This window comes from Balearica regulorum, chromosome 1 (assembly GCF_011004875.1).
Source record: "Balearica regulorum gibbericeps isolate bBalReg1 chromosome 1, bBalReg1.pri, whole genome shotgun sequence".
NCBI lineage: Eukaryota > Metazoa > Chordata > Aves > Gruiformes > Gruidae > Balearica > Balearica regulorum.
In genome coordinates, this window is record NC_046184.1 from 43,726,064 (window position 1) to 43,751,326 (window position 25,263).

Consider the following 25,263-nt stretch of genomic DNA (forward strand, 5'->3'; position numbering starts at 1 on the left):
AAAATTCAAAGTGGGAGGGAAGATTCAGGATGCAGAACTGTCAACCCAAAAGAGAATCCCTGAACTAGGGGCACCATCTACAGGGGAACAGACTGACGCTGACTCAGATCTGTCCTTGCACTACGCAGCTGGCATCTGTGCAAAGCATATGCAGGTTGGTTTGATGACACTTGAACACTCCCTCGTAAAAGAGTATTTCCATTTTCATTTATGCTGCCACAGTGTCCAGGAGCCCTGGGCAGAGAGCAGGAGCTCTCTGTCAGCTGCTATACAAATGCAGATGAAAAGAGACCATCTCTGCCTAAACAACCTAGAAGAAGCAGCAGATGTGTACAGATCAAACACAAGAAAACAATGAAAGCAAATGACACATTGAGACAAACGTCAGTGGACTAACAAGTTCTTTGATTTTACCCTTTGATTTTTAGCTGGAATTAAATCCAAAACAAAACCCCAACACTTGTTCTCCACTCCCTCTAACTCACAATCTCGCACATTGCTCCAAAAATCATCTTCAAAGACTTACTTCATATGACGCTTTTGTTAGTTGTGTACAGCTAAATAGTTACTCCAGTATTTATTCATTTTACTGAAGGTTAATTCTCACTTTTGGGACCTAGCTTTCTCACTTGGCTTTCATGTCTTTCATGTTCTCCTGATGGAGGCTTGGCTTCCTGACTAAGAATTTGCCTTCTAAATACATCATCATCACCCGGTATATGCTGTGGAAAATTCACTGAAATCAAGGGTAGGATGACAGTGCCCTAAAACAGGATTCTGAGTTTTTAATTTTCAGCTGTACGTACCAGCCCTTGGATTCCCAGCCAACTGGGGAAAAAACCAATCGACAACAGGTGTTTCATTTGCTAAAAGAAGTTTCAGAAATGTGTGCTTGAACTCATACAGTTGGAACTTCGTTTCTCCCATCTCCCTAAGCAAAAGCCAATTCCTTTGTCTTAAAGCATACAAACTACTCTCAAAATAAAAAACTTGATGATAGAAAAGACCAAAACAAAAGAAAAACAGGAAGAAAATAACGTGGCAATGAAGAACAAAGTAAAAGAATCTTTCCGTTAAAAATAGGTACCTGTGATCTTGTACGACACAAGGTCAGTGAATAATTCCATCGTGATGGTCACAGTTCAATCCCTGTTAGTTTACAGTCCTGAACTCTGCTGAAAAGTAAATTAACATGCCACCAATATCATTTACTCATTCACCTGCTGCTGATTTTCCCTCATGATTTGCCCGACTTCCCATCTTGTACATTTAATTGTGGTGGTTGTGATACTTGGTCACACAAAGGCTGATGCACAAACAAAACCTTGGGCCCAAAGCCAGAGCCCTGACTGCTGGTTTTGATGTGTTACAACTGCTGTGGCTCCTGAATTTTTCTCAGTTCAGTGACTGTCATTCTAGTATCTGCTCTTTATATGCCATAAAACTTGCCAGGACAGGCCTGGGAATATTTCGGTTTCATTGGCTTTGGCCCAGGCTTTCTCCTTCTTTATGGAGCAAGCAGGAGTATTTTACTTTCAAAACCTAGTTTTTATGGCTCATATTGCTTTCTAATCTTGAGGTTTTATCTTGAAGTCATAGTATACTTATACAAGTCTAATCTTGAGGTTTTATCTTGAAGTCATAGAGAGTAAAAAATAAAAATGGCAAAGACAAACATTGCATCATTTCTGCTCTTGCTTTTTTATTCAGAATCTTCCCAGATGCTCCTGTATCTCTGGCTCAGTCAAAGTCTAAATGAAAAACAAGGGATATGAAGGATATAACAGAGTCTAGTTCTCCATTTGTACTTAGCAGGATCCTGGTGGAACTTCTGAATGGTAGACACCGTTTAAAATTCTCTTTTGAGGTACTAATGCACATTAAAAAAAAACCAAAACAAAATAAGCCTCAGGTTTAGAACATCATTTCTTCTGGCTTTGCATTTTTCTTCTTTTTTTCTCATGATAGGATACCTTCTTCTTTCCTTAACACAACTGTGGAAGACATAACAATAATAATAATAATAAATAGAATGATCTGTGTTTTGTGAGTTTAGTGGCTAGCATTTGCCTAGCACTCCAAGCATTCATCAAACAGCTCCTGAGCTCTTCTAGGACATCCTTGCCCATTCAGGACATGTATGTCATCCCTCAAGTTTCACAGCTTCCTTCGGTTTAATTAACCACCATGCCTAGACAGTAACGACTATTTCCTTGTGGATGCTGTAGAGAAATAAAAGTTGCTCACAGGACTGGAGACCTCTTTCTGTATGAATAAGCTTTTGGCCCTGAAAGGAACCGATGGAAGTATGTGTGCTAGAAGCAATGCAACTTTTGCAGCAATTTCTCCATTGCAAACTACCAAGTTCAGAAAAGATTAGGTGAAATCTCTCCCACTACCCTCCTAGCCCCTACCACACCTGCCCTTTTATTCTTATTTATTTTTTTAATCTAGCAGAAAAATCATGCATGGACTACCACAGTAGGAGAGTGAGAAAGCGCTGGTATACTCTTCAGGGCTACTGCTAGACAGCATTTCTGTTCCTTACACTAAGGAGAGAGCCACTGGGCTTAAAAGATGTTTCTTGTCTTTGCTCAAATACTAAGACAGGGTACGATGTGTCATGCCTTGCGAATGCCAGACTCCCACAGACTTCTGGCTGTGTGGCTGTTAGGAACACAGCATCAGGTCCTCATAATTATTAGCATTGAAATGTGTCGGTTTTTAAACTGACCAGATAAATGATCCTAGAGAAAATAGTTCTTGGTATCTATTGTATCGGGAGATAGAAAACAGACACATTTTTAAATCGTAAAGGGGTAATCTGGGCACAGGTGACCATTTCTGCATATGCAGTTTAAATCACGGTGGCTCCTTCTTTCCGTAGCTTAGCAAGAGCCGCTATTTGCTTTCCTTTTCCCTTTTCCCCTCTCATGGCCTAATGTCCTCACACAAGAAAAACTCATATTGTGATTAACAGACCTAAGAATACATGTCCAGCACTGACGTGATCAGAAAATGTGTATTATTTGAACTGGACTGAAAAGGGCTGTGATTTTCAGAGGCAAATCCCACCACAAAAGTATGGGTGGGGAATGGCAGGACTACATTCTGTCGAAGGCATAGGAAGTCACTTATGGGATGTGCCGGGGAGCTTCTGGTTACCTGCTAACGATGGCATAGGGGCTCCTCTCCTTGCCAACATTTGCTATTTATCATATTAAGCTATAATTTAGATAACTTTCACTCTCGTGTAGTAAGTGAAACGAACTAAATGGTTGTGGAACACCTAACTAAGTTCTCTTAAACCAACTGAAATTCAGCAGCATCCTGTACCACTGTGCATCAAGCCTGGGCTAGAACCTGTACGTTCGGTACCCTGTGACCAATTAAGGGTTATGGGAAACTCTTACATAAATACCACACTATTATTTTTACAATTTTGCAGATAAAATTATGTTTTCCTCCTGTGCCTTTGAGGGTATAGATGCAACAATAATATATGCTGAGGAACAAAGAACTTTAGCCCGTTGTGTTTTTAAAAGCTAAACTTACATCTAAATCTGTTTCCATTTCCCTCTGGAACCTGAGCAGCTTTTTATGTTATATTAAACATTAGACAAATAGGGTAGATCTAATTAAAAGTTGAAGAAATATGCTTCCCTTAATTGAATTTGTTACAGTTACATTTTGCAGACCAATGTTAATCAAAGCTCCGGTTCAGAGTGGATGGATCAAGGGAATTGAGTTAACCCTTGCACGCCCTTACCTGAACACGCGACTCAGTCTGCTCTCGCCTAACAACGCCAGTTACGACGCACCGCTCAGTCGCGACTGCCCGAGGCGGGCTGCCCGCGGGCCCGCCGCAGCGGGAGGGCCGCGCACCGCAGGCTCGCTGAAAGTACCGAGTACCGGGGGGCAGCAGCAGCAGCGCCTGCCGGGGGACGACGCCGCCTCCGCTTCCCACCGCCCCGGGGCCAGCGCCGCGCCCTGCCCGGAGAACCCGGGTCACCCGACGGCCGCTGTGTCGGTGGCACAGCGCCTCGTGCCGCCCGACGTCGTCCCCGCGGCAGCCCCGGGGGCTGCGGTGCCAGCCCTGGCCGCCATGCGCGGGGATGCCCTCCTCATCCTCATCCTCCTCATCCCTCTCCTCCTCATCCTCCCCCGCCCGCCGCTGCCGTCCCCGCCCGACGGGGCGGACAGGGACCGCGCGGCCGCGGGATGGGCGAGGCCGGCGCGGCGGCTCCACCCATGCTGGGCGCCGGGCGATTGGCTGGCGGAGCCCGTCTCCCCGCCCCCCAGCCAATGAGGGCGGCGGGCCGGGGGTGATGGGCTGCCTCTCGCGGGAGGGATTCCTGGAGACGCTGCAGTGTGGCGGCGCTCCCGGCGCCGCACAGCCCCCGTGCCGCCTCCGCCTTCCCGCCCGCCTTGCCCTGCCCGGCTCTGCCCTGCCCTGCCCGCCGGCGGCCGCCGCCGCTGCTGAAACTTAACGCCCGGCGCGCCGCCAGCCCGCCGAGCGCAGGGGGCTGGGGCAGCCTGCCTACCGTGCGCGGGGGCGGTCCGCCGCGCACCCCGCCGTGCACCGCAGCCTCGCCCCGGGAGGGGCACGGGCGCGCCTGGTGCCGCCGTGGGGAGAGGCTGAAGGACGAGCCGGCTGCGCCCGCCCCGGTTGCCAGGTAAGGCAGCGCTCCGGGGCCGCCCGCCGCCGCGCCCGGGCGGTGTCGCCTCGGGCGGGGAGGCTTGCCGGGCGCGGGGGCGCCCGCTGCGCGGGCGGGGGAAGAGCACATGCTCCGGGGGCGGCCGGCGGCGCCGCCTGCCCAGCGGCTCTGCCCGCAGCTGCCGGCGGGCGGGGGCCCGCCCCCGGGGCGCTCCCGGCGGGGAGGGGGGGAGGTGGTGGTTACGGGGGGGAGGGGCTCAGACAAAGGGGGCGCCCGAGCCCCCCGCCGCCTCCGCCGCGGTGGTTCGCCACCGCCGTGCTCCGCCGTCGCCCCCCGGCTGCGGGAGCGGGGCGCCGTCCGTCCGTCCGCCCGCCTGCCCTCCATCCCTCCCCGCCGCTGCCCGGAGCCGGGGTCGAGGCGGCCGCCGGGCCAACTTGTTTCTCCGGGTTTCCCCTGGCTGCTGCCGCCGCCGCCGCCGTGCCCCCGCCCTCGGCAGGGTGGTCTGTCCCGGCGGGGGGGGGGGGCAGGGGGTACACCGGTGTGCTTTCCCCGGCCCCCGAGCGCTGACCTCTCCTCCTGCCCGCAGGGCAGCGTCTGATAATTTCTGTATCCGTTTACAAAGAGCCTTTCCTCCATTACTTAGAAGGCTGTCAAGCTAATGCCTTTTCTTTCCGTGCAATTTCATTTTGTGTCCTCGGACATTATTTCCTTCATCTTGTTTAATGCCGTTTGCCTTGCTTTGATTTCGGGTGTGTTATGGTGTGGTTCATATGCGCACACGGTATGGATAGCGGATCAGCGCTCTGTTTAAAAGTTAATTTCGCCTATCAAACTCTACTAGGTAGAGTAGTAAGAAAGTGGCGAAGAATGCTATTATTTCTTTTGTTTCCAGTCTTCTGAAATAAAGATATCAAACGATTCCCAGCTTCTGGTAGTCAGTATAGTAAGTAAATTAAATGTAGTCGTTGGAATGAGCCTTTATGGCACTTTCAACAATCTGTAATTCAATCATCTCTGATACAAGCTGCCTTTTGCTATTATTCATCAGACCCAGCTGAGTGATTTCTGTCAGATGGGAAGTGGTAGAGAGAAATCTCTAGGTAAATGTAACTGAAAAGCTTTCCAAGTGGAGTCCTAAATGAGCACAGAAAAACACTTGGCCACAATCTCGAGACAGATGTTAGCATCCAAATAAATCATTTCTTTTGATTGTCCGGGGGATGTCAAGTCTTATTTTCCTTATTTAATAGCCATTTGCGGGTGAAGAAGAAGGAGCTCTGTGTTTATTACCTTGTAAACTCAATGCAAAATGCTGTAGTGCAATAATATTTCACTGTCTCTGAAATAATATTCTCCGTACAAAGGTCAGTAGAGTAATTTTAGATACACATACATGTTGTAGACCACAACTAGACTACTAATCAGCAGCGGCGATATTGATCTTCTGAGTGGCTATGCAGTGTGCCATCCGTGTTTTGTGTTAATCTGTTACGCGCTGTTTAAACTGCTTTATTGTCCGAGAGAGTTACTTCACCCTAAGAAACGGGAGGTGATAGTTGTAGACCCAAGGGGAGACTCCTTTCCCTGGTGGGTTGACATCCAGAGTAACAGATGAGCGATTGTTTTAGGAGTCACCCTGAGAAGAGGAGGGGGGGAGCTTTTGGGTACAAGGACAAGTAGGCAGCAAACTAATTTGCTTTGTGAGGATAGGAAATGACATCTCCTGCTATGCTTAAATAAACCTGCTCAGGGAAAGTGTAAGGAGATTCCACATGTCTAGAATAGTATTTTCCTGTCTCTCTTGGAAACAAATGACCTGATTTTATGTCTTGCGTGTTGAATATGTATCTTTTTTTTTTTTTCTTCCAAGCTTTTTGGAATTGTAGTTCTATTAGTAGTGTCTGAGGGGAATATACTTTAATGTGGTCTATTACTTGACTTGTGGTATAGTTGCTCAAAATTTGCATGCATGCATGCAATTCATAAATTGAAAACTATATAGCTTAAAAACATAGTGTAGGCAGCTTGAGTGAGAAAAGATAATTTAAAAAAGAACCACAGGGCAGAAGATAATGACATACTGTAGGAAATAATCATACTCCTGCACTTGCAAAAGCATGAAATGTTCCAGTGTAGCCATTTCATACAAGCCCAATTTTCCTTCACATTAAGAGTGCCTAAGTGAGCCTTATTAATGTTTGATGCAAAAGATGCTAAATCCATTTTAAGGATTGATACTGGAATTTAAAGAGGTAGCTCACGGACAAACAGTGCAGTTCTAACACTTCCCCAGAATAAATGTGAAAAATAATCATTTACCGTGTATGCCATAGCAGCGCAAGTGGGATATAGCCTTCTCTGTAACACTGAGAGAAGCCCTTTAAAACCATAGATACAAAACAGTGTTTGATTTAACAATCTGAAACATTCTCTTACCCTAATCATAACTTAAATCAGATATAAGAGCCCAGAAGATGTTCAGCGTCAGTTAGCGTGGTAGTTGAGAAGGTGTGAGATAAGGGAAGGTTCTGTTTGTCAGAAACCTAGAGGAAAAAAAAAAAATCTATACTCTTCCAGCTAGCATGGAGAGACCGGAAACATAAAATCAATTTTTATGGTCTTTTGGCAGGGTTGGCTGTAATAAGTAAAAAGGAGCAGCAGCTTAGGGTCTTGGCAGAAGTTTTTAAGCCACTCAGCCGTTCAGAACTCAGTTAATTGATGTTTCCTCCCATGAAAATGAAGCTCATATTTAGTATATCGCAATCTTTTCTTGTCATTCAGCAGTCTGATTACAATTTTAAAAATACTTTTGTGTGAATGTGTGTGGTTTTATATTTATAGATGCATTTAAACACACAGATAAATTCTTACTGGGATCTGCGTTTGAAGTAGAGTGCACGCAACCTTGTATTGCTGCTGTGGAAGAGACATCAAAGTTTGCAATACAACTGAAAAGGACAAGAAAATATTTCTACATATCCAGAAGAAAAGCATGGAGGAATTATTACACATGAATACCATGATCTCCTTCTCTCGGCTCGTGATGCCCACATAAATGTGCAGTTTCACAAAGAGAAATACTTCGTCGTTTGATTACTTTGATTCTCAATATAATGTTTGTTTTAAACATTACTTGGTATCTAGGAAGAAGCTTAATTAGAAATACACATAAGGGAGGCTTGTTAGCCAACTATGAATTTGTGTTTACTGCTGACATTTACTGAAGATACTTGAGGTTAAAATAAAAGCGTTTGCTGGACTGAATAAACAAAGCATTATGTTGACAAATATTTTCAGGATCGTTATGTACAAATGTCCTCTTTGCTAGAGTAGGTTTTACTCCTTCCTAATACACCCCAGTAAGAGAGGGGATTAGGAAATGCTGGTTATACTGTTATATCTCTTACAGAAACACCAGATACCAAAGCAGAATGCATTAGGAGGAGGACAACTGACAAGGGCTCTTCATGATTTCCTCTGGCGAGAGGATAAGAGCAGGCTACAGGCAATCTCTTTAAGGGACTTTGTGAACTAGCAAAGTGATTTGTTTAAGCAGCGTGTGGAAAAAGTTGTCTGGTTTAAATAAAAAAAAAAATATTTTTTTTTTCCCTAAGGCATATAATGACCAAAAGCTAGATGGGAGTTGTAATAAAAATGTCTCCTTAAGTATTACTTTTGATGGATGTCTAATATGTTTTAGAGGCTGACTTTTTTTCTATTTTTTTTTTCCCCCCTCAGTGACTTAATGAATAGCACTTCATGGGTCTTCCGTTCACTATAAATGCTTATAAGAGTTGATTATTTTTCATAACCTGTTTTCTTATCACTACTAATTGGGAAGTATTTCCCCAGAACAGCAGGCACTGAACACTTCTCCTTCTTCATCCTAGAGGGAGTGATGTTGCCATCTTTTAAATTCTCAGAGATTTGCCAACTCAGGATGCCACTTCTTTTCTTGCCATCCCTAAAGATGCTAAGAGAAATGTATCAAAACACAAAGTAAATCTAGAATGTTTCCTGTGCGGTGTAGTTACCTGATAGACTACTAATATTTATATGGTTCTTCTAAATGGAACACCATACAAATTTAAAAAAGTGTCACCAGAAATTATCCAAACAAGCTATTTGTTATTTATCAATGCTGAATAATTAAATAATATAATATTTCAGGAAAATAAAATTTTATTTAGAAGTAGCTAAAAACAATTTGGTTACTTTAATGATGCTCTCTGTAAGTTTCCCAGGCATTATTCAGGATTTTTGGTAGTAGCCAAATGTACTGTAGTAGTTTTAATACTGTAGGCATGGTTGTAGTGACTAGGTGGTACAGTGCCTCAAAAACATGAGCTTATCAAATACATGAGGATACATGCCTCAGAGCTGCTCAGTGATGACTTAATGAAGTTGATTAAAAACCCATTTACAAGTTCTGTTTTGTACCTTTATCTTGAGGGTACTGTTTTTCCATGTGTGGTTGGAAAATCAGTGCATCAGTTGCAATATGGGAAAACTGGTAACCATCACCCAGCTTGGCTCAGAGACGTAAGATTGGCTGCAAACTCCCTCATCTCCACATGTTTGAATAACCATGCAGATATGGCAGCTTAAAATAATTGGAGCGCTTTTGTGGAAGGTACTGTGGAAATAAAGATTCCTTGACAAATGGTTTATCTGTTTCAGGACACTGTCTCTAACAGTAATACTTTTTCTGGAAAATGTGTACACGTACATCATTGACAGGTGGACAGTAGACCTAATTCCTTATTTGGAGCACTTAATGACCACTTGTGATGTCTAGTTTTAATCATAAATTTTTTTTTTAGTTCTTTCCAAAACTATGAAGAGTATTTCTTTTTAATCATTGATTTCTATCATCAAATCTTAGAGTTTGGAGGAATTTTTAGAAGAATATGTGACAGTTACTATTAGATTTATTTATTTTTTTTTAAATGCTAAAGGTGGTAACTCAAGGAAAACTTAGTGCAGTGGTGGTGTTTTGATAGAAGACACAATCTATTAGCGAATAGTTGAGGGTTAGAGATCGATACTGTAATACATCCCAATCAAAATAGTTTTGAAAGTGGCCTTTTTATTAAAACAGGACTCTCTCTTTCTTGTTGAAATTGTAAGCGTTGTGTTTTGACTTCACTGAGGCATTTGATTTAGCTTAGGGTGATGTTCTGATTGTAAGAAATAATACTGTAGAAGGACACCATTGTCCATGTGAACAGATTAAAATTTTTTTTACTTAATAGATTGCAGAAGAGACAGTGTGTGGGGAATTGCCATCTCCATTATCCCAACTCTATTCATTACCTTTAACAATGATCTGGAATAAACCACAAAATCCATATTCATGAGAATACTTCTGATTATTTTTTTTTGTGCCAATTTTAATAAATAAAGTTGGGAAAAGTGCTATTATAGACTGATTTCATCTGGTTTTTCATCCTACTGCATCTGGATAGGTGTTTTAACAAAGTGAACTGTTAATACATTTGCCTACTTCCAGTAAAAATACCGTGATTTCCCTCTAAAGAGTGGCTCTGAGAAAAGACTTGGGGATTACATCCAGGGAACATCATCTGTCATTTAAAGAGCAGAGAAGCCATATGCAGCTGTAAACACTGAAGTGTTGAGAGTAGGGAAGGTGCCCAACTTCAAAAAGGATGCTGGAAGACTAGAATTAGTTTAGAGAAGGGACCCAGGAGTTGCGTCATTTGGGATATGCCAGATCTGCTTTTTCATGAGACACCTAAAAGCTTACCTTTCTCTTTGGAAGGATGTGTGTGCTGAGAGCTTCCTTCACCCCCATACAGTGAAAATACTGGTATTAAATTGTGCTCTGGTGTGTAAAAGTTCACGCCGGAGCCTGGGTGGGTGTGCAAACTACAAGAACTCAGACTGGAAATAACGTATCAATTTTTTGTCTCTCGGAGTAGCAAGCATATGGCCCAGCTTACTGAGGAGGTAACACCTTTCTACTTGAAGTCTTGAGATCACTATTTCCTTTCCTTTTAACTAGACCAGGTACAAGATCCAGATTTGATGTAGAAATTGCTGGATTTCCAATTTGTGTTAATCCATGAGAACAGGGTAGATAATCAGCCGTCCTCCTGGCCTTAAAATCACCAACCCATTGAACTTGCTGCCATAAACTCGCATTGAGTCTCTAGGATTAAATCGTGTTTTTTGTAAAAGGTGTTGTGACATGTTATTCTTGCAGTGTGAAGAGGTTCTGTCTGAGCTTTTCTTAAGCCGCCCTTGTATGTTATAATTCTATTTTGTCCCACCTTACTGACAAGTAATTTCTGCTTACTTATCTAACTGGTGTTAATCTTTGAGACCTGAGTTAAAGCCCGCTGAAACTGATAACTGTTCCTTCCATTTGTTTTGTTCCTCTGACGTGTCTTAAAACCACAAATTGTGCTTGTTAATAGGAATTCTGTTGAAAAAGTGAATGCCAGTTACTCTTTCAAATGTGAGAGGACCAAGATCATGTGTCCCATCAGTATGGCCTGCCCTTAATTAGTCTACAGATGCCCATCAGTCAGACGGTACCTGAAGGACTGTGTTCTGCCAAACCTGTTCGGGACCTGGCCTTGCAAGTGGCGATCCTTGTGCCTGGCATCTGAGCCAGGGAACCTTGTCAGGCTTCTGCATTGCACCAGGATCAGCTTGTCCTGCTGAGAATCTTCTGTGTCCTCTTTCCACATGCCAAGTCATGGTTGGCTAATTGGTGGTAACACAATTGGTAACACAAGAGGTGTCTCTTGTGAGAGGGATACAGGTCTACTGAAGTGGCAAGTAAGAGTTATCTTTGAGAGGGTCCTCCCGCTGAATAGACAAAGATATGTCCTTGAGTAGTCCAGGCAAGGGTGGAAGACAAACACATTTTTGACTGGAGTGATGGTTGAATTGCAGGCTTTCTGGATCCTGAAATTAAAGTTTACCTCTTCTCTAGCAGCCCAAGTGTTTAAAGACGTGATTGTTAAACTGTTGCGTTGGATAACTTTATCTGGGACATACTAATATTTCCTCAGGAAAAGTCTCCCAGTAGATGCCTTTTTATCTTTTCTGTAGTTTTAATTTCATCATAGTTGTTTTTCATATACTAATAACAAGGACTTATCTTGCACTTGCTCTTCAGATTCAGCTTGCTTTCTTTGAGATTTCTTAGCTTACTCAGCTGCTAGTTAGAGCAGAGAAACACCAGGAAATCTCCATGTGACCTTGACAGAGGTCGGTTGCTTCTTCATGAGATGCTGTAGCTGTGTGCAAGGCCTTCACTGCTCTTGTCTTGTATATTTGTTTTATTTTTGTAAATCCTGCATAATAGGATTGAAAGGTTGTTTTCTGTATTAATGTGTATTATATTTAGTGCTCTTTTAGCTTGCTGAGAAGATGCTAAAAGTGAAAACTTCAAGAAAAATCATCTGGGACAAAAACACCTGAAGTCACGTGCTATAGTTCTTTCCTGTATCTGTTATTTTCAAAATATATGTCCACTTTTAATAATGACTTGGACCTACTTTAATATTTGATATGCAAATATTTGCTTTACAAATCGTACACTGGCTAATAATTGTGAGCTGTTTACTCTAGAAAAAATTATTCTTTATAAATATTGATGGAAGTTCTGTGTTGTTATAGGTGAGCAAGGCATAAAACTCGCTATGCAAATCAGTATTTTTAGAATAATAATAATAAATATTTTATCTCCGTATCAACTCAGACTTTTGAACTGAACACTGTTTGTCCATGTAGTTTCAATTGGCTTCCACAGCAACAAACAGGCAAATGGCAATTAAAGGTGATGAACCAGACTTCTGCAGCCACGGTAGAGGCTGTCTACACTGTTACTGAAGGGTTCAAACGTATTCCTAAAGCCAAAACCTTATTCTGCCTTTCCAGGTAGCTCATGGATATCTGTACCCATCAACAGGATTCCAAAATGTATGTATTGCATGTAGGTGAAAAGAAAAAAAATTGACACAATTTTAATGGAACTTGTTAATGTTACTCTAGGTACAGCTTTTTGAATTTCCTTTTAGTATTAACATGAAACTGTGAGCATTTAATTTCCTTTGGGTTGAAATCTGGCTCTTAGAATGGCTCTGCTCTTCAACTACTTTTATCTTAAAACGACTTGAGTTCAGTGGTGTTAACTGATTTCACAGAATAAAGCTAAATTATTTGCTGGAAGGGATTATCACCTGGCATCACTTAGTCTGTGGTGTTACTACGTTCTCCCACTTATTTCTGTGTCCTTTTTTTGTGATGAAGAAAAGTAATCTCTTCCGGGGAGGTAAAAAACCCAACCTCTTAGCATAGTTTGCAGTATTGGCTTTAGATGTTTTAAGTAGGTGAATGTGTGAATTTGAAAGAATGAACACGAGGGTGGACAGAAGGCCATAGGTGGATGCAGTGGGTACTGAGCCTAGTTGAAGACACATTCAGATTGTTATAGTTAACAAATTATTCAAGGGGGTTTTAATCTTCCTTTAGGCCAGATATTGGCTATTTCATGGGTCATTTTGGGATAAATGTATTGATTTTGAATAGCTTATAGGAGTTATGCTGATGAGGCAACGTAAGCACTTATCCTTAAACTGTGAAAAATACTAGTTCAGCCTGTTCTACTTACAGCTGTAGTGCTGGTAAGATACTTAAAGGTAGTTGCTTCAATCAGGCTTAGAGATAATTGTGGTGAATAGATTCCAAGTACAAAGTTTGAGAGGTGTGTTGTAAATGTAGAACTGTGTTTATGTCACATTGTAGTGCTTAAAAAAAAAAATAGTGGGGGAATGTACTGAAATTTTCTCACCCTTAAAGACCATTAGCAAGTCTATAGACTCTGATACTCAAGTTTTGTTTTTTTTTTAGTTTAAAGCTATTGCCCCATTATTATTGAGTGTATAAGTCTTCTGTATGCACGTGAAACTAGTAGGAGTGAAAGGAACTAAAGGATTAGTAGTGAAGTGTGCAAGTGGAGGGGCTGTATGTTGTTTAGTGATGGGCAAAAACTCTGTACATGTAGGTACCGAGATAAAGATGATGTCCTGCATAATCCATGCATAGCAGAGATGGAACCAATGTTAGCTAGTTAGTCGCAGCAAGTTAATCTAGGACTAACATGCAATTAGTATATTCACCGTAGGGGCCAATATCCTTGCAAATGTAGATACAGTCAAAGCAAGTACAATAGCTATCAGTTGCAATGGTAGTAAATAAATGGGTTTTTTCCTAGATAAGGTGCACAGAGCTAGCCTGCAATGGACACAAGCTGAAATTTTGTTTCCTGTTACAAAGCAACTGCTTCAGGCCACATTAGTTTTTCCATTGGACTTGGCCTAATATTGTACATCCAATTCTGGCTTGCTTAGACCAGAATTCTTGTTAACGTATTGCTCAGTAAATCATATTTCCTTTTATCAGATGAGCTGAATTAGATCCCAGAAATTTAGATATTTCTTTTTTTCTTCAAAGCACTTACAGTTGGAAAGCAAGATATAAAGTCATTTATTGTCACCATCATTTAGGATAGCTAGTTAGGCTTTTAAACCTATCTTGTTTTTGTAGGCTGCTTTCTTGCCTGCACACATGGGAAAAATCAAAACCAGTATTTTATTTTTTTTGGCAAACATCCTAGTGTATGATGGGCAAGTTTCTCCTTTATTCCATACGGGGGGAGGGGAAGATCCAGGGACTATCTATGGCTCACCTTTCCACATCCTCTGTTAACATGGAGCATTCCAAATGTGGGTTGTAACCGGTGACAGCTGTTTCATCAAGAGCTGCTCCATGTTTGTGAGAAGCAATGTTTGCTCTGCAGTCTCTTTAGAACAAGCCCTGACATATCTTGTAATGTGTTTATACTGTGCCTAACATAATAGGATCCAGATCTTTGACTGGGACTGTGGACTGTTGTGCAAAACAAATAGTAATTAGTCCAAATGTTAAAAAAGTGCCATTATTTAAGGGCCCCAGAGATCAACGAACAATTCATTGCTGTAACCATATCACCCTTCTCCTTCAAAGGGATTTTAATTGTATCGTGGAAACTTCATACTTAAAAATTTGAGCAGAGGTCTGTCAGGCACTCTGCTAGATAGAAGTATATTTTGCTGGTCATTAAGGCTGTACGGTTCCTACTAGGGGACTTGGACACTCAGTTTAGAGCTCTAACTAGAAACTAGGTTGAATTGCTCTTTACAACCTCTTTAACTTCACCCTAGTATAACTAATGAATTTATCAGTTTTAAATAGAAGAAAGTTTCCTGTTTCTCAGTATTCTGGTTTGCCACTTTCCAGTTGAGAACTGGGTAAACTGTTTGGCTTGCTACTGAAGAAAGCTATTTTAAGCATAATGTCATGCTCACAACTGGGATTTGAATTATTTGCAGGTGGGCTGGTACAAAGGGGCTGGATTTTAGCCTTATGTGGCCAGGAGGGAATTTATCTGGCATAAAGGAGATAAACTAGTTCCAGCTCCAGTAATACTTAAGAGACTAGCTACTTCATGCCAGAAAGCAATTTCTGAAGGTCTCTGTGATAGAGGAATTAGCAAAGTTCTGCTCCATCAGCTTCCCCTATACAGAAGCTAGTTTATCTGTCTGGAGGTTGATGTAATTATTGGAGATTTCTGCACCCCCCCTTTAAATGAGAAGATGATACAGGAGAACAACCTGTCCTACTCTGATATGTCATGGCGTTAATGGGCAAAACATATCCAAAGCCAAAACTGTAAGTGCCCAGGTAGCCTGTCTTAGAGGTAGACCTGAAGATTTCAGGTAAAGATTTTAGGATTAGCTTTTTGTGAAGTGTACAAGTGTGTACACATCAGATGGTCATTTACATTACGTAGGAGCCAATCAAAGTAGTGTCCTATTGATGTGGTAAAACATAAATCCCGTATGACAGATGGGGATCAATGGCAGAGGGAGATTAAGGATGGGATTCAACTCATTTAACTTTAAATACCCTCAGAAGGTGATTCATTTGACCTACCTTAGGCATCTGTCTTGGTGTGAGACGGACTGCTCTCTGGAGGTATCTGTTACTTTCCAGTGACTGTAAAAAATCTGGGATCAGTAGATGAGACTTAATCAGCTAATGTTTAGACACCTGACATGAGACACTTGACTCCTAAGTGATGTGCCTGAGGCCTTACTTGGGGAGCCTGTAGCAAGACTGGAAAGTGAACCCAGGTTTTCTGAATCCAAATTAATAGTGCTAATCACAATACCATCTTTTCTATGAAGAAAATTAGATCTGTGTCTAAAGCCAGTGTGTGGTGACTGTTTAAAATTGCTTTTAATAGTTGTAAATAAAAAAGTAATTGGTCCAAAGTGGGGTGGTGGTGTATTTGGAAGTACCCAATTAAAACTGAGCTCAAAGTGTTTATTTCATTGCAGTATTACTGTATGTGATTCACAGGAATGTGTCAAGCTCAGTAGTGCAGTAACTTTGTGTAAGAGACTAGATTTTAAAAGAATATTTGGAGATATACGTTTTGCAGTATAGAATAGCAAATTTGTCTGTCTGCAGAATCTGCGCAGTGCTGTCAGGAAAGACTAGACTGTCTTGAAGTAGAGTTCTTGATAATAATGAAAACTTTACCATAGGCTCCGCAGAAAGGTGGACATCTTGTCAATAAAACTGTGAATAAAGGTCCATTGTATTGGGGGTGACAATATTTTATTCATGGTTATGGACAGTTTGTTGGTCTTCTTGTCCAGTCTGGTGCTGATGAAAGTGGGCTGGCACGAAAGGAGACACCTTACATTACTGTGAATCACAACAGTTAAGAGAGATAATATTTTCTGAAACCTAAATACTAAAGCTGATATGGAGAGCGCTATCAGCTTCGCCAGGCTTTGGATCTTGCCTGAAGCACGCAGGGCACCAAGCGCGTCTGCACAAATGGTAGTGATGGAAAGAATCATGCTTAGCAAAGTACAGGAGGGCTTGTTGTGTCGCTTCTCCTCTGGTCAGCAAAGCTCTCGGAGGAGAGAGGAAAAGCAGCAGCTCAGGTGTTGCTGGAGTGTGTGCTTTCCCCCTCTGAACCGCAGTAAGTTTTGCACCTGAACGGGCATGGTGCTTTTGGGGGTCAGCTTCGTTCTTCCTTGCTTATGTCTGCACACACCTGCCCCCCCTTCCGCCTTAACGTTCTTTAATACTGTAGTTTTGGTGTGGTTTGTGACTGAGATGAAATGATGTTTTGTGAGCTGTAGTGCAGAATCTGTTTAAATAGCTTTGTGTAATTTGTATGTAGAAATTTGCTCAGATTATCCTGGCAATATGTGACACACACACCCCCCACCACCCTTAAATTCATGGTGTCACATCTCTTTACGTGGGAATGTACTGTGATGTTAAAGCTTCAGGGTGTAAAATGTTTTGGGGTGGGTTTTGTTTTGTTTTTTCCAATGAAGTGCTGTTGGAAAAAAGCAGGGGAAAAATTCTGCTATATTAAGATAAAACAGAAGCTGGTAATGTCGAGAATAAAATAGGATGTATATTTTAACCTTACAGAATTTCTTCCTCTAAAAATTGGGAATTAGCTGTTGGTTTCATAGTACTGTGTGTAGTAGGAATTGTATCTTCATGTTAGGTCCAAAACAAAATTAAATTAGATGGTCTAGAAATGATTTTTCCAGAGCACTGGATTTTTCTATCACAGCAAAATGGTTGTCTTGTTGACATCTTTGGTCATGATAATTTCTCGTTCCTTTCTATCCTCCTTTGAGTTAGCAGCTAAACATGATGTTTTTATACCTAAATCAACCTTTATAAGCTAGACATCAACTATATATAAATTCAGAACAGTACATCTAAAATCTGTCATGCTGTCAGAGTACCAGTGTTTTCTCTACGAATATGGAAATTGTCACTTATCTGCATTCTCTCCCTGCCCTACTTTCCCCCCCATATGTTGATATTCACCCATGTGAAAGAGGCCAATTATACTTTGGCCGTTGTATAAATAATGCAGAAGTTGTCCGTAGCAGAGGAAAATTTATGTTAGAAAACTGAGGGAGTGAATAAGGAAATAAAAGCACCTATTAATGAGGCAACTGATCTCTGTTTCTAATCACTTAATGTTAAAAAAAGTATTTTTTTAAAAAAAAAAAGCTTTTAGCCATTATACTTCTTCATCTGAGGACTGGCTTTAATAAAATTCCGGTTCAATCTCCCATCACAATATTTTGCTGTGCACTATTTCTATTTTCCCTTTTGATTCTTAACTTTTTTGATTTTTTTTTTTTTTTTTTTTTTTTTTTTTCCTCCCAGGCCCTGTTGGGAGCAGGCACTGGGTCTTTCCTCTCGGCCAGGAGAGGTGCTGAGTAGCGCCTGAGCTGGAGGGATGCCCTGGGATCTTGGCGAGTCTTGAAGGGAGTGTGCATCTCTTCCTCTGGCTTTATAGAAAACATTTGGAAAATACAGTGCAATCTGGAGTCAGGCTACCTTGAAAGTAAATTAATTAGGCTCATTAAAGGTGGACTCCTGAACTTCAGAGCAGCTGGGGATGGCTCTTGGTAGCTGTTGTTGGTAGAGCCAGGACCCGGACGCTTGCTGGGGCACAGGCTGGCTTGGAGTTGCTGTGAAGTTGGCCAAGCTCAATAGCACCTTGTTAGTGTGGCTTATCGATGGCCAGCTCTTTGGGGAGGTGGTCAAAGTGTGATCCCAGATGTCATACAGAATTTGTTTAACTTCTCGTCTCCTTCCTCCAATTGCTGTTTCTCTTGAGTATCATTCTGAGAGACAGAGGGAGGATGCTGTGGCCTTAAATTAAATTTCATGTAAACAACCACTTGGAGGGTCTTGCCGACCTGACAGCAGTCTTCAGTGAAACTTGGTGGGTCTGCGATGTCTCCGACTAGGGCATCAACAGCAAATGAACAACTCACTTGTTTTCCAACGGTGATGGTCTCAATGTAGTTGTTAAAAAGGATACTTACAGGGGGAGGTGAAGAAAAGCCTGCATCTTAGGTGAGGCTTAAAACAGGAGTAAAAAGGAGATAAGCAATTATCTCCTATGTGTCTTGATCAGGGAGCTGAAATTTTCCTCGTTATCTTTCCTTTTGCATGACAGAGCTGTTTGTTTCCAGATGGCTCCTACGCACATGAGGACGGGGACGCGCGTGGTCCAGTCTGTTCGGCTGCAGGGTTCTCATCAAACACAGCCCAAGGTGCTGGGCACGCTGGCCTGTTCAGAGCAGTTTGGCCCATCCTGTAGCAATTACTCTGGTGCTCTCATTTCCAGATACAAAGGCTTCAAAGCAGCATCCTTTTGTGGAAGCAAGAGATTTCAAGGTTCAGAAGCTGAAATGCAAAACTGCAGCCACCTATCGCCTTTCTATTGAAACTGAATTTATCAATGTTTCCAAATGTGTCCGCAGTACCAAAATATTTTGAACTTTTTTGTTCCAGGTGTTGATTTCAATAATCTATTTCTCTTTTCCATTCTGCTATAGCAGAGTTCTTAGTGTAACATCAGGTATGTCAGGTGAAATATGTAAATAAATATTTTTTTCACTTTTGACAAAAGTCCTCACCAGAAAGAGAGATGGTATGTAAAAATACGAAGTCTGCACCATGTGTTTAAGGATACAATGTCACTCTTGCGGAGACCTTAAACAACACTTGCTCTTTTTTTGGAACACGGAAATATAATTCTTGAATTGGTTTTACCTATGGCTGTGTTTAGGATTTGAACTGACCAGACATTTTCCCCACACTTTTCTTCCCATACATGTTCCCTTCTCTTCCATGCTTTTTAAAAAAACTGTGAGGGCAGAAAGATGGGAAATATAATTAAACACAGGTATCTGCAATGAGCTCTGGTTAGAAGGCAAATAGCACTTAACATACTGGACAAGCTAAAGGGGTGTCCTGTACATAATAAAAAAACCCCTGTCATTAATACAATAGAGAAGGTGATTAGGTATCACCTTATTGACCCTGTGTTTATCACTGATTCAGTGGGTTAATCAACCGTTCTTCAGTGATTAAAGTCTGGATTTCTGAATGTTCCTGTTGCGTTCCCCTAGAAATTGTGGTGGTGGTTGGGTAAGCCCTGAAGTCCCTACAGTAAAGCACTCATCCTGTACAGTGCTCTGTGTGTGTGTCAATCTCTGAGCATCTGGAAATCCCTCTGACAAAGTAATCTGCATAAGTGAAAGTGTAGTCCTATTACAAAACCAACCAAACAAAACCCGCCAAATCCCCCAAAAGTTCTGAAATAAAAGCATGAGGTACTGCTATCAAATGGCTCCTGTGTGTAGACTCAGTTTTGCTAGGAAGAGATCTTGGGGAAATCTTTCACCATACCAGATTATTTTTGTAAGAGAAATAGGGTATATCTGAGCTGAGAATCTCTTTAGATGACACATTATTGATATGTCTGCTTGTGAGGTTATACCAGATTAAAAGAATTCTATGAAATACTTCAAATAGCTTATTAAAAGGGCATAATTTTCTGTGGATTTTTCCCAAATAACTCTTCTAAACAATTACAGAAGCACTTACTGCTTTAGTCTAAGCGATGCTATTGAAGCCTAGCACTTCTCATTACGGTTTATTAGCAAATGTGTGGTTTTCTCAAACATTAGTCACCTGGTCGTTACTGTAGCAAGATTTTTGTCTCCAGACTTTTGTGTGGCTTAAATTTTCTGAAGTTTGTTTAGAAGCTTTCACTTGGAAATGAAAGTTGTTTTTACCTCCACTGTATTAGTGGTGTTTAAAAATAACTGTGTGTAGGTTCAGCTGGCTATCACATCAAATAGCTGCAAAGGCAAGAAGAAGTCCCATGTGGAAAACATTATCATTGGTCACATGATCTAAACGCTTTGGAGAATGCTGATTTCTTTTTTTTGACCCCTTAATACTGAATACTAGTAAAATAAAGCATTTAGAAATAATTTTCTGTTGCTTAAATAGCTTTAGTTTCTGTTCAGCAGCAGAAAACCAGTCATTACTCATCTCACTTGATGACACTGAACACTTTAGACATATCAATCTTTGTCAAAAAGAGTAGTCATTTTTAATTCTGCATATTATAAAATAGAATATAACCCTCTAAATTTTTCTTGTCCACATTTTAATTTGTACAATGCTGTTCACCATGAGTTCATTAAAACTTCCAAATTCCTATTATGCAAGTAATTGTGCCTTAAGATTACTATCCTTATTGTGGAGCAGAATGTCTTAATACCTTCTGTTGACAACTGAACAAAAACTAGGTGTACTAAAAGTATAAATAGTTCGTACTTTAAGAATGTCAAAATAGGCTGGGTTTTTTTCCCCTGCCTTTTTTCATATTTTGACTTTCTGATCTGACTTCATTGTAACATTCATAGAAATAGGTGATGGATGGGGTTGAGGGGAGCAGAGAAACTTGGAGCAATATAGAAACCTAATGCAAAATAGTATCTCCAGTTTTTACATGGAAACTTTTCAATACTGTTTCAGTAAATTGATTATTTTTTTTCTTCTGAAAATATAATTATGCTGACAATAGCAATAATCACATTACATGTAAGGAGTTCAAAGGTTACTTTCCCACAAAGAATAGAAGAAAAAAAACTGCACAGGAGTTCCTTTCCATGGTAGAAGATAGTGACATATTATTCCATTCAATTTTAGGTTGTGCTTCATTGCTTTAGAAATAGATCTACTTGGGACATATGCCCAAACTCAAGATGTGGTCAATGTGCTACTACGATTATTTCGTTGTTGAAGAGCTTTTTTTGCCAGAGAAGGAATTATCTAAGACAGATGCTACTGTGACAAACAGCTTGACACTCACTACAATAGATGCTGAAAAGTTTAATATGACAAGAATATAACAGTGTCAAGATCATAAATACTTAACAATCTTGGCCATTTTAAGCATATATGAGAGGCACTACTTGCCAGAAGATCTCCCCAATTTTTTGGGGTGAAGAACAAAACTGAATAGCTAAATGAGTACTATTTACGGAGGTCAGGATTTGTAAATGACCGATTTTGTCAGTAGTGCCCAGCTTGAAGCACGTTTGGGAAGTGCCTTGTTTTCAGCATGTGCTGGGCATGCATCCTGCTAAAATCAGCCTTTATCCACATTTGATCCAAAGCAAGGTTTAATCATATGTTAGAGAAACTACGAGACAGAGGCACTTGGAGCATATGGCTGATATGACTATAGAGAAAGTTGCCTGATGGAAAGCCTCATCCTGTGTTAGACCTATCTTCCCATCCAGGACGTCCTGGGTACTGGTCAGATGCATCCCATGTAAGGTCTTTGAGATAAGCGTAGCTGTACAGCGTAGCATGTGACTAATAGGTAAAACGCGCTTTGCTAGACCAGTACTGTGGCTTTTAGGAGTTCTTTCAAGTTGGCACTGAGCCCTTTGTCTTCTCGGTATCCGTTGAGTAGATGCATATGAAAGTATTACTATAAATTTTGATATGTCCTCAGTGTCATCTGACATAACTATCTTAAAGGTAGCTGTCTCGTCCAAGCTGTGAAGGGTGACCTGCTGTCATTAAAAGACACAGAAGAAGAGATACTTCATTGTCCCCATTTTCAGATGGCCATTTTAGGATGACGAATCATCCTTTAATGCTGGAGCTCCTCTACTGTTGCCTACAGCAGGAGCCGAAGTAGCTACTGTTGGTCTAGGAGGATGCAATGTCTGCATCAAAAAGACTCATTAATTCTCACCATTTTAGGGGGGAAAAGTTAAATGGAATTTTCGAAGTGTTCATTTAGGTAAACATTTTTGAAGAATTTCCCTAATCTATCTGTGAAAACAGGTAGATGGTATTGACTTCTGTTTAGGAAGAAGAGTTACTTGAGGGTAATTTTCATGATAAAATGCTTTGTGGAGAGTCATACTGAAAGTATAAATGGATAGTGAAATGAAGGCAATAAGGTAGTTTCTTTTTTTTTAGTTTACATGTATGTTTTGATTCGGGATTTTTATCAAATGAATATTGCTTTCTTTTATTTATGCCTCTTGGACTTTGGGTATAGTGTGTTAAGGCATGATATTGAAGATGGCTTTGAATAAGGAAAAATTCAATTTAATCAGTGCTAGTTGTAGTATAACCATTCTACTGTATCTGATTTTTTTTTTAATCTGAGCAATCTTCCTGACTTCAGTGTGTGCTTTACTTTGCTATGTCTAATCATCACTTGGAAACTTCTTTATGCAGTCTAAAACATGGACTAAGTAGATTTCTACTTACTCACTATCACAGAACACTATTGAATAAAGATGAAAAACATGTCCGTAATACATAATTGGTGATCAGGATGCATGTGTCTTGTGTCCATGTAATTTTGTCTTTATTCATACTTGTAGCTGATGTGTACTCCAGTTGGTGTTCAGGTACAGATTCTCACATGTGATATTTGGGTTCTGCAAACCTGAATGAGTTACTAAGTCTGCTAAGGAACAAATAAAAGGCAAACTGTGTGGTGACATAAAATGTTACTAAGAGGTTTCTGTTGAGTACCTTTCAGTGTCCTGCTGTTTACACGATCGCTTAATGGGATCCAGAGAGACCAGCCATTAAGCATTTTTTTTCTTCAGGTTTTGGAAGCAGGATAGCTGGTGCACCAAAACAGATTTCTGAAAATTGTATAAATTCTTGGCAGAAATCTCTTGTTCATGCTTCTTCTTTTTCTAACTGCATATATGTTACTGTGAATCCCACATATTTAAGTAATAGTGTTACTACTTTAGCTGAGTTGAATGTGCACACATGACTATATATATCTGTGTACACTATACATTGATATTGCACAGCTTGCACACGTCTGCTAATAATAATGCGTTTGTCCTGGCAGGGACATGTTTTTTCTGGCCCAGGGTATGTATTTGCTATTCTTAGGAGCCCGTGCCTTCCCTCATATTCTCTGTCATTCCATGTTTGTGGGAGAGAACTCGCAGATGCTAAATAAGCATCACTTAGCCAGGATAACTTCAGGAGTGTCCTTGAAGTACTGTCTTGGGTAGCCACACTCTTGAGCATTTAAGTATTATGCATGCAAACAATCTTTCCAGTTCTTCAGAGCTGAGTCTTTGTGTATAGAATTTTTATGGATATACAGACTTGAGGGTGAGTATGGGAATACGTGTATGTAAATATGTGTGCAAATACTGTATATTTTGAATCCTTAAGGTTAGTCTGAACATGTGTAATTGTTCTATTCAAATTATCTGTATTAACTGGCCATCAGTTAAGTTAAAAGAAAAAAGGCTAGAATAACTAATGCTTTAGAGCTGCTAAATTAATTTTTTATGCAAATAAGATGTTCTTTTAACAAAACACAATAAAATGACATGTCAAGAAGCAACTACAAAGCCTACAAATTGATGATTGTAATGCCAATGTGAAGCACCAAAAAAAATGAAGAAGCCTCTGAAGAGTTATCCCCTGCCACTTGCTATTTCTTTCCCAAACACAGATTTCCAAGCTCTTCTCCAGATCAAGTGCTGAAACCCTTTTTTGTCAATTCTGTTAGTGGAGCTTTGGAGGAGGAGGATCAGATCTCAAGTGTGAGAATACTATAAAATTCCAAAGAATAACTGTGCAACAAACTTTAATTCCCTATATGTTCCCCAAACAAAGATAAGTCCTTAGGCTTTTGTTCTTAGTGGTAACAAGCAAGCTTTGGAAAATAGTTTCAAAGATTTAAGTGATAACTTCCATTAATAGTGAAAGACTTTAAGTTAATACCTCATAATAGTTAAAGAAAACATTAAAAGAAAAAATCAACCAAAAAACCCCCAAATAGCCAACCAACTCTTTTTTTTTTTTTTTTTTTTTTTTTTTTTTTTTTGATGTCCCCGTAACAGGACACTGGTCCCTAGCAACATAGTGATGCTGGTAGAGGACATTGATTTTTTTAAGTGATCAAATAGTGAAATATTTGGACAATTGATGGTTGGGGTGGCTGTTGTTTGTTTAACCTTGTGCTCAGGTTGCTTAGTCCTGTGTCCTCAAAGAATCTTAAACACTGTGATGCGGAAAAATCATAATTATCTTGCCATTAGGCACTTGTCACCTAGTATGGGGTTTAGAAACTTAGCACAGGGCCCTTAACTCCATATACAGTGAGTTGGGCATCTCAGAGTGTGTTTTACAAAAGCTGGAATGATAATTCTCAGTGCTGCAAAATGCTGTAAAGACACTTCTGTCTTGGTGCTACCACCTAGCTCCTATCTTTGGGCTGCCTGCAAGTGTCCTCGATGACTTGGGTTTCAGCAGCCCTGAGCCCTCTTCTGAAAATAAGTGTGTATGTATCATTTCCATAAAGATATCTTTGTCTGCTCTCCTTTCCTTAGGGAAGGAAAAGACCATGGTGAATATTCCTCGTACAGTGGTCTGTGGTCTTCAAATGAGTCTTCTCCCAGAAGTAGTTCAGAATGAAGATACTTTGCTTTCCAGTCTTGTTCTTAAGATTGGTTTTTGGTTTGTTTTTTTTACATTTTTTAAGACACTGGATAAGATATGGAAGTGATCACTATTCCTTTGGTTATTAATTAAAATGGGAGATAGAGTCCTCTTACTTCCTCATCTAACCATGGTTTTGGATCAAAAATATTGC

The 25,263-nt window shown here is 40.7% G+C and overlaps 2 protein-coding genes across 8 annotated transcripts in view; one reads left to right on the plus strand and one right to left on the minus strand.

Moving 5' to 3' along the window:
* Positions 1-1,649: 1,649 nt before the first annotated feature.
* On the minus strand, positions 1,650-11,384 carry NAGS (N-acetylglutamate synthase). Its single transcript, XM_075742839.1, has 4 exons — positions 11,220-11,384; positions 9,975-9,987; positions 3,770-4,479; positions 1,650-1,994 (listed from the first exon to the last, which is right to left on the minus strand). The coding sequence occupies exons 1-4, from the start codon at positions 11,382-11,384 to the stop codon at positions 1,986-1,988; spliced, it is 897 nt and encodes a 298-aa protein (XP_075598954.1). The 3' UTR covers positions 1,650-1,985.
* Positions 4,336-25,263, plus strand: part of SYT1 (synaptotagmin 1) — a 358,139-nt gene continuing 337,211 nt past the window's right edge. For 5 of the 7 annotated variants that reach the window (XM_075747516.1, XM_075747534.1, XM_075747508.1 and 2 more), the window contains exon 1: positions 4,363-4,676. The gene's annotated coding sequence lies outside the window, so the exon portion shown is untranslated. Of the gene's footprint in view, positions 4,677-25,263 lie in introns of all 7 variants that reach the window. The other 2 variants (XM_075747487.1, XM_075747476.1) reach the window with 2 other exon arrangements.

Bases quoted from the DNA above. Each gene is read 5' to 3' on its own strand.
- NAGS (XM_075742839.1), bottom strand. From the start codon at position 11,384: ATGACTTGGCATGTGGAAAGAGGACACAGAAGATTCTCAGCAGGACAA.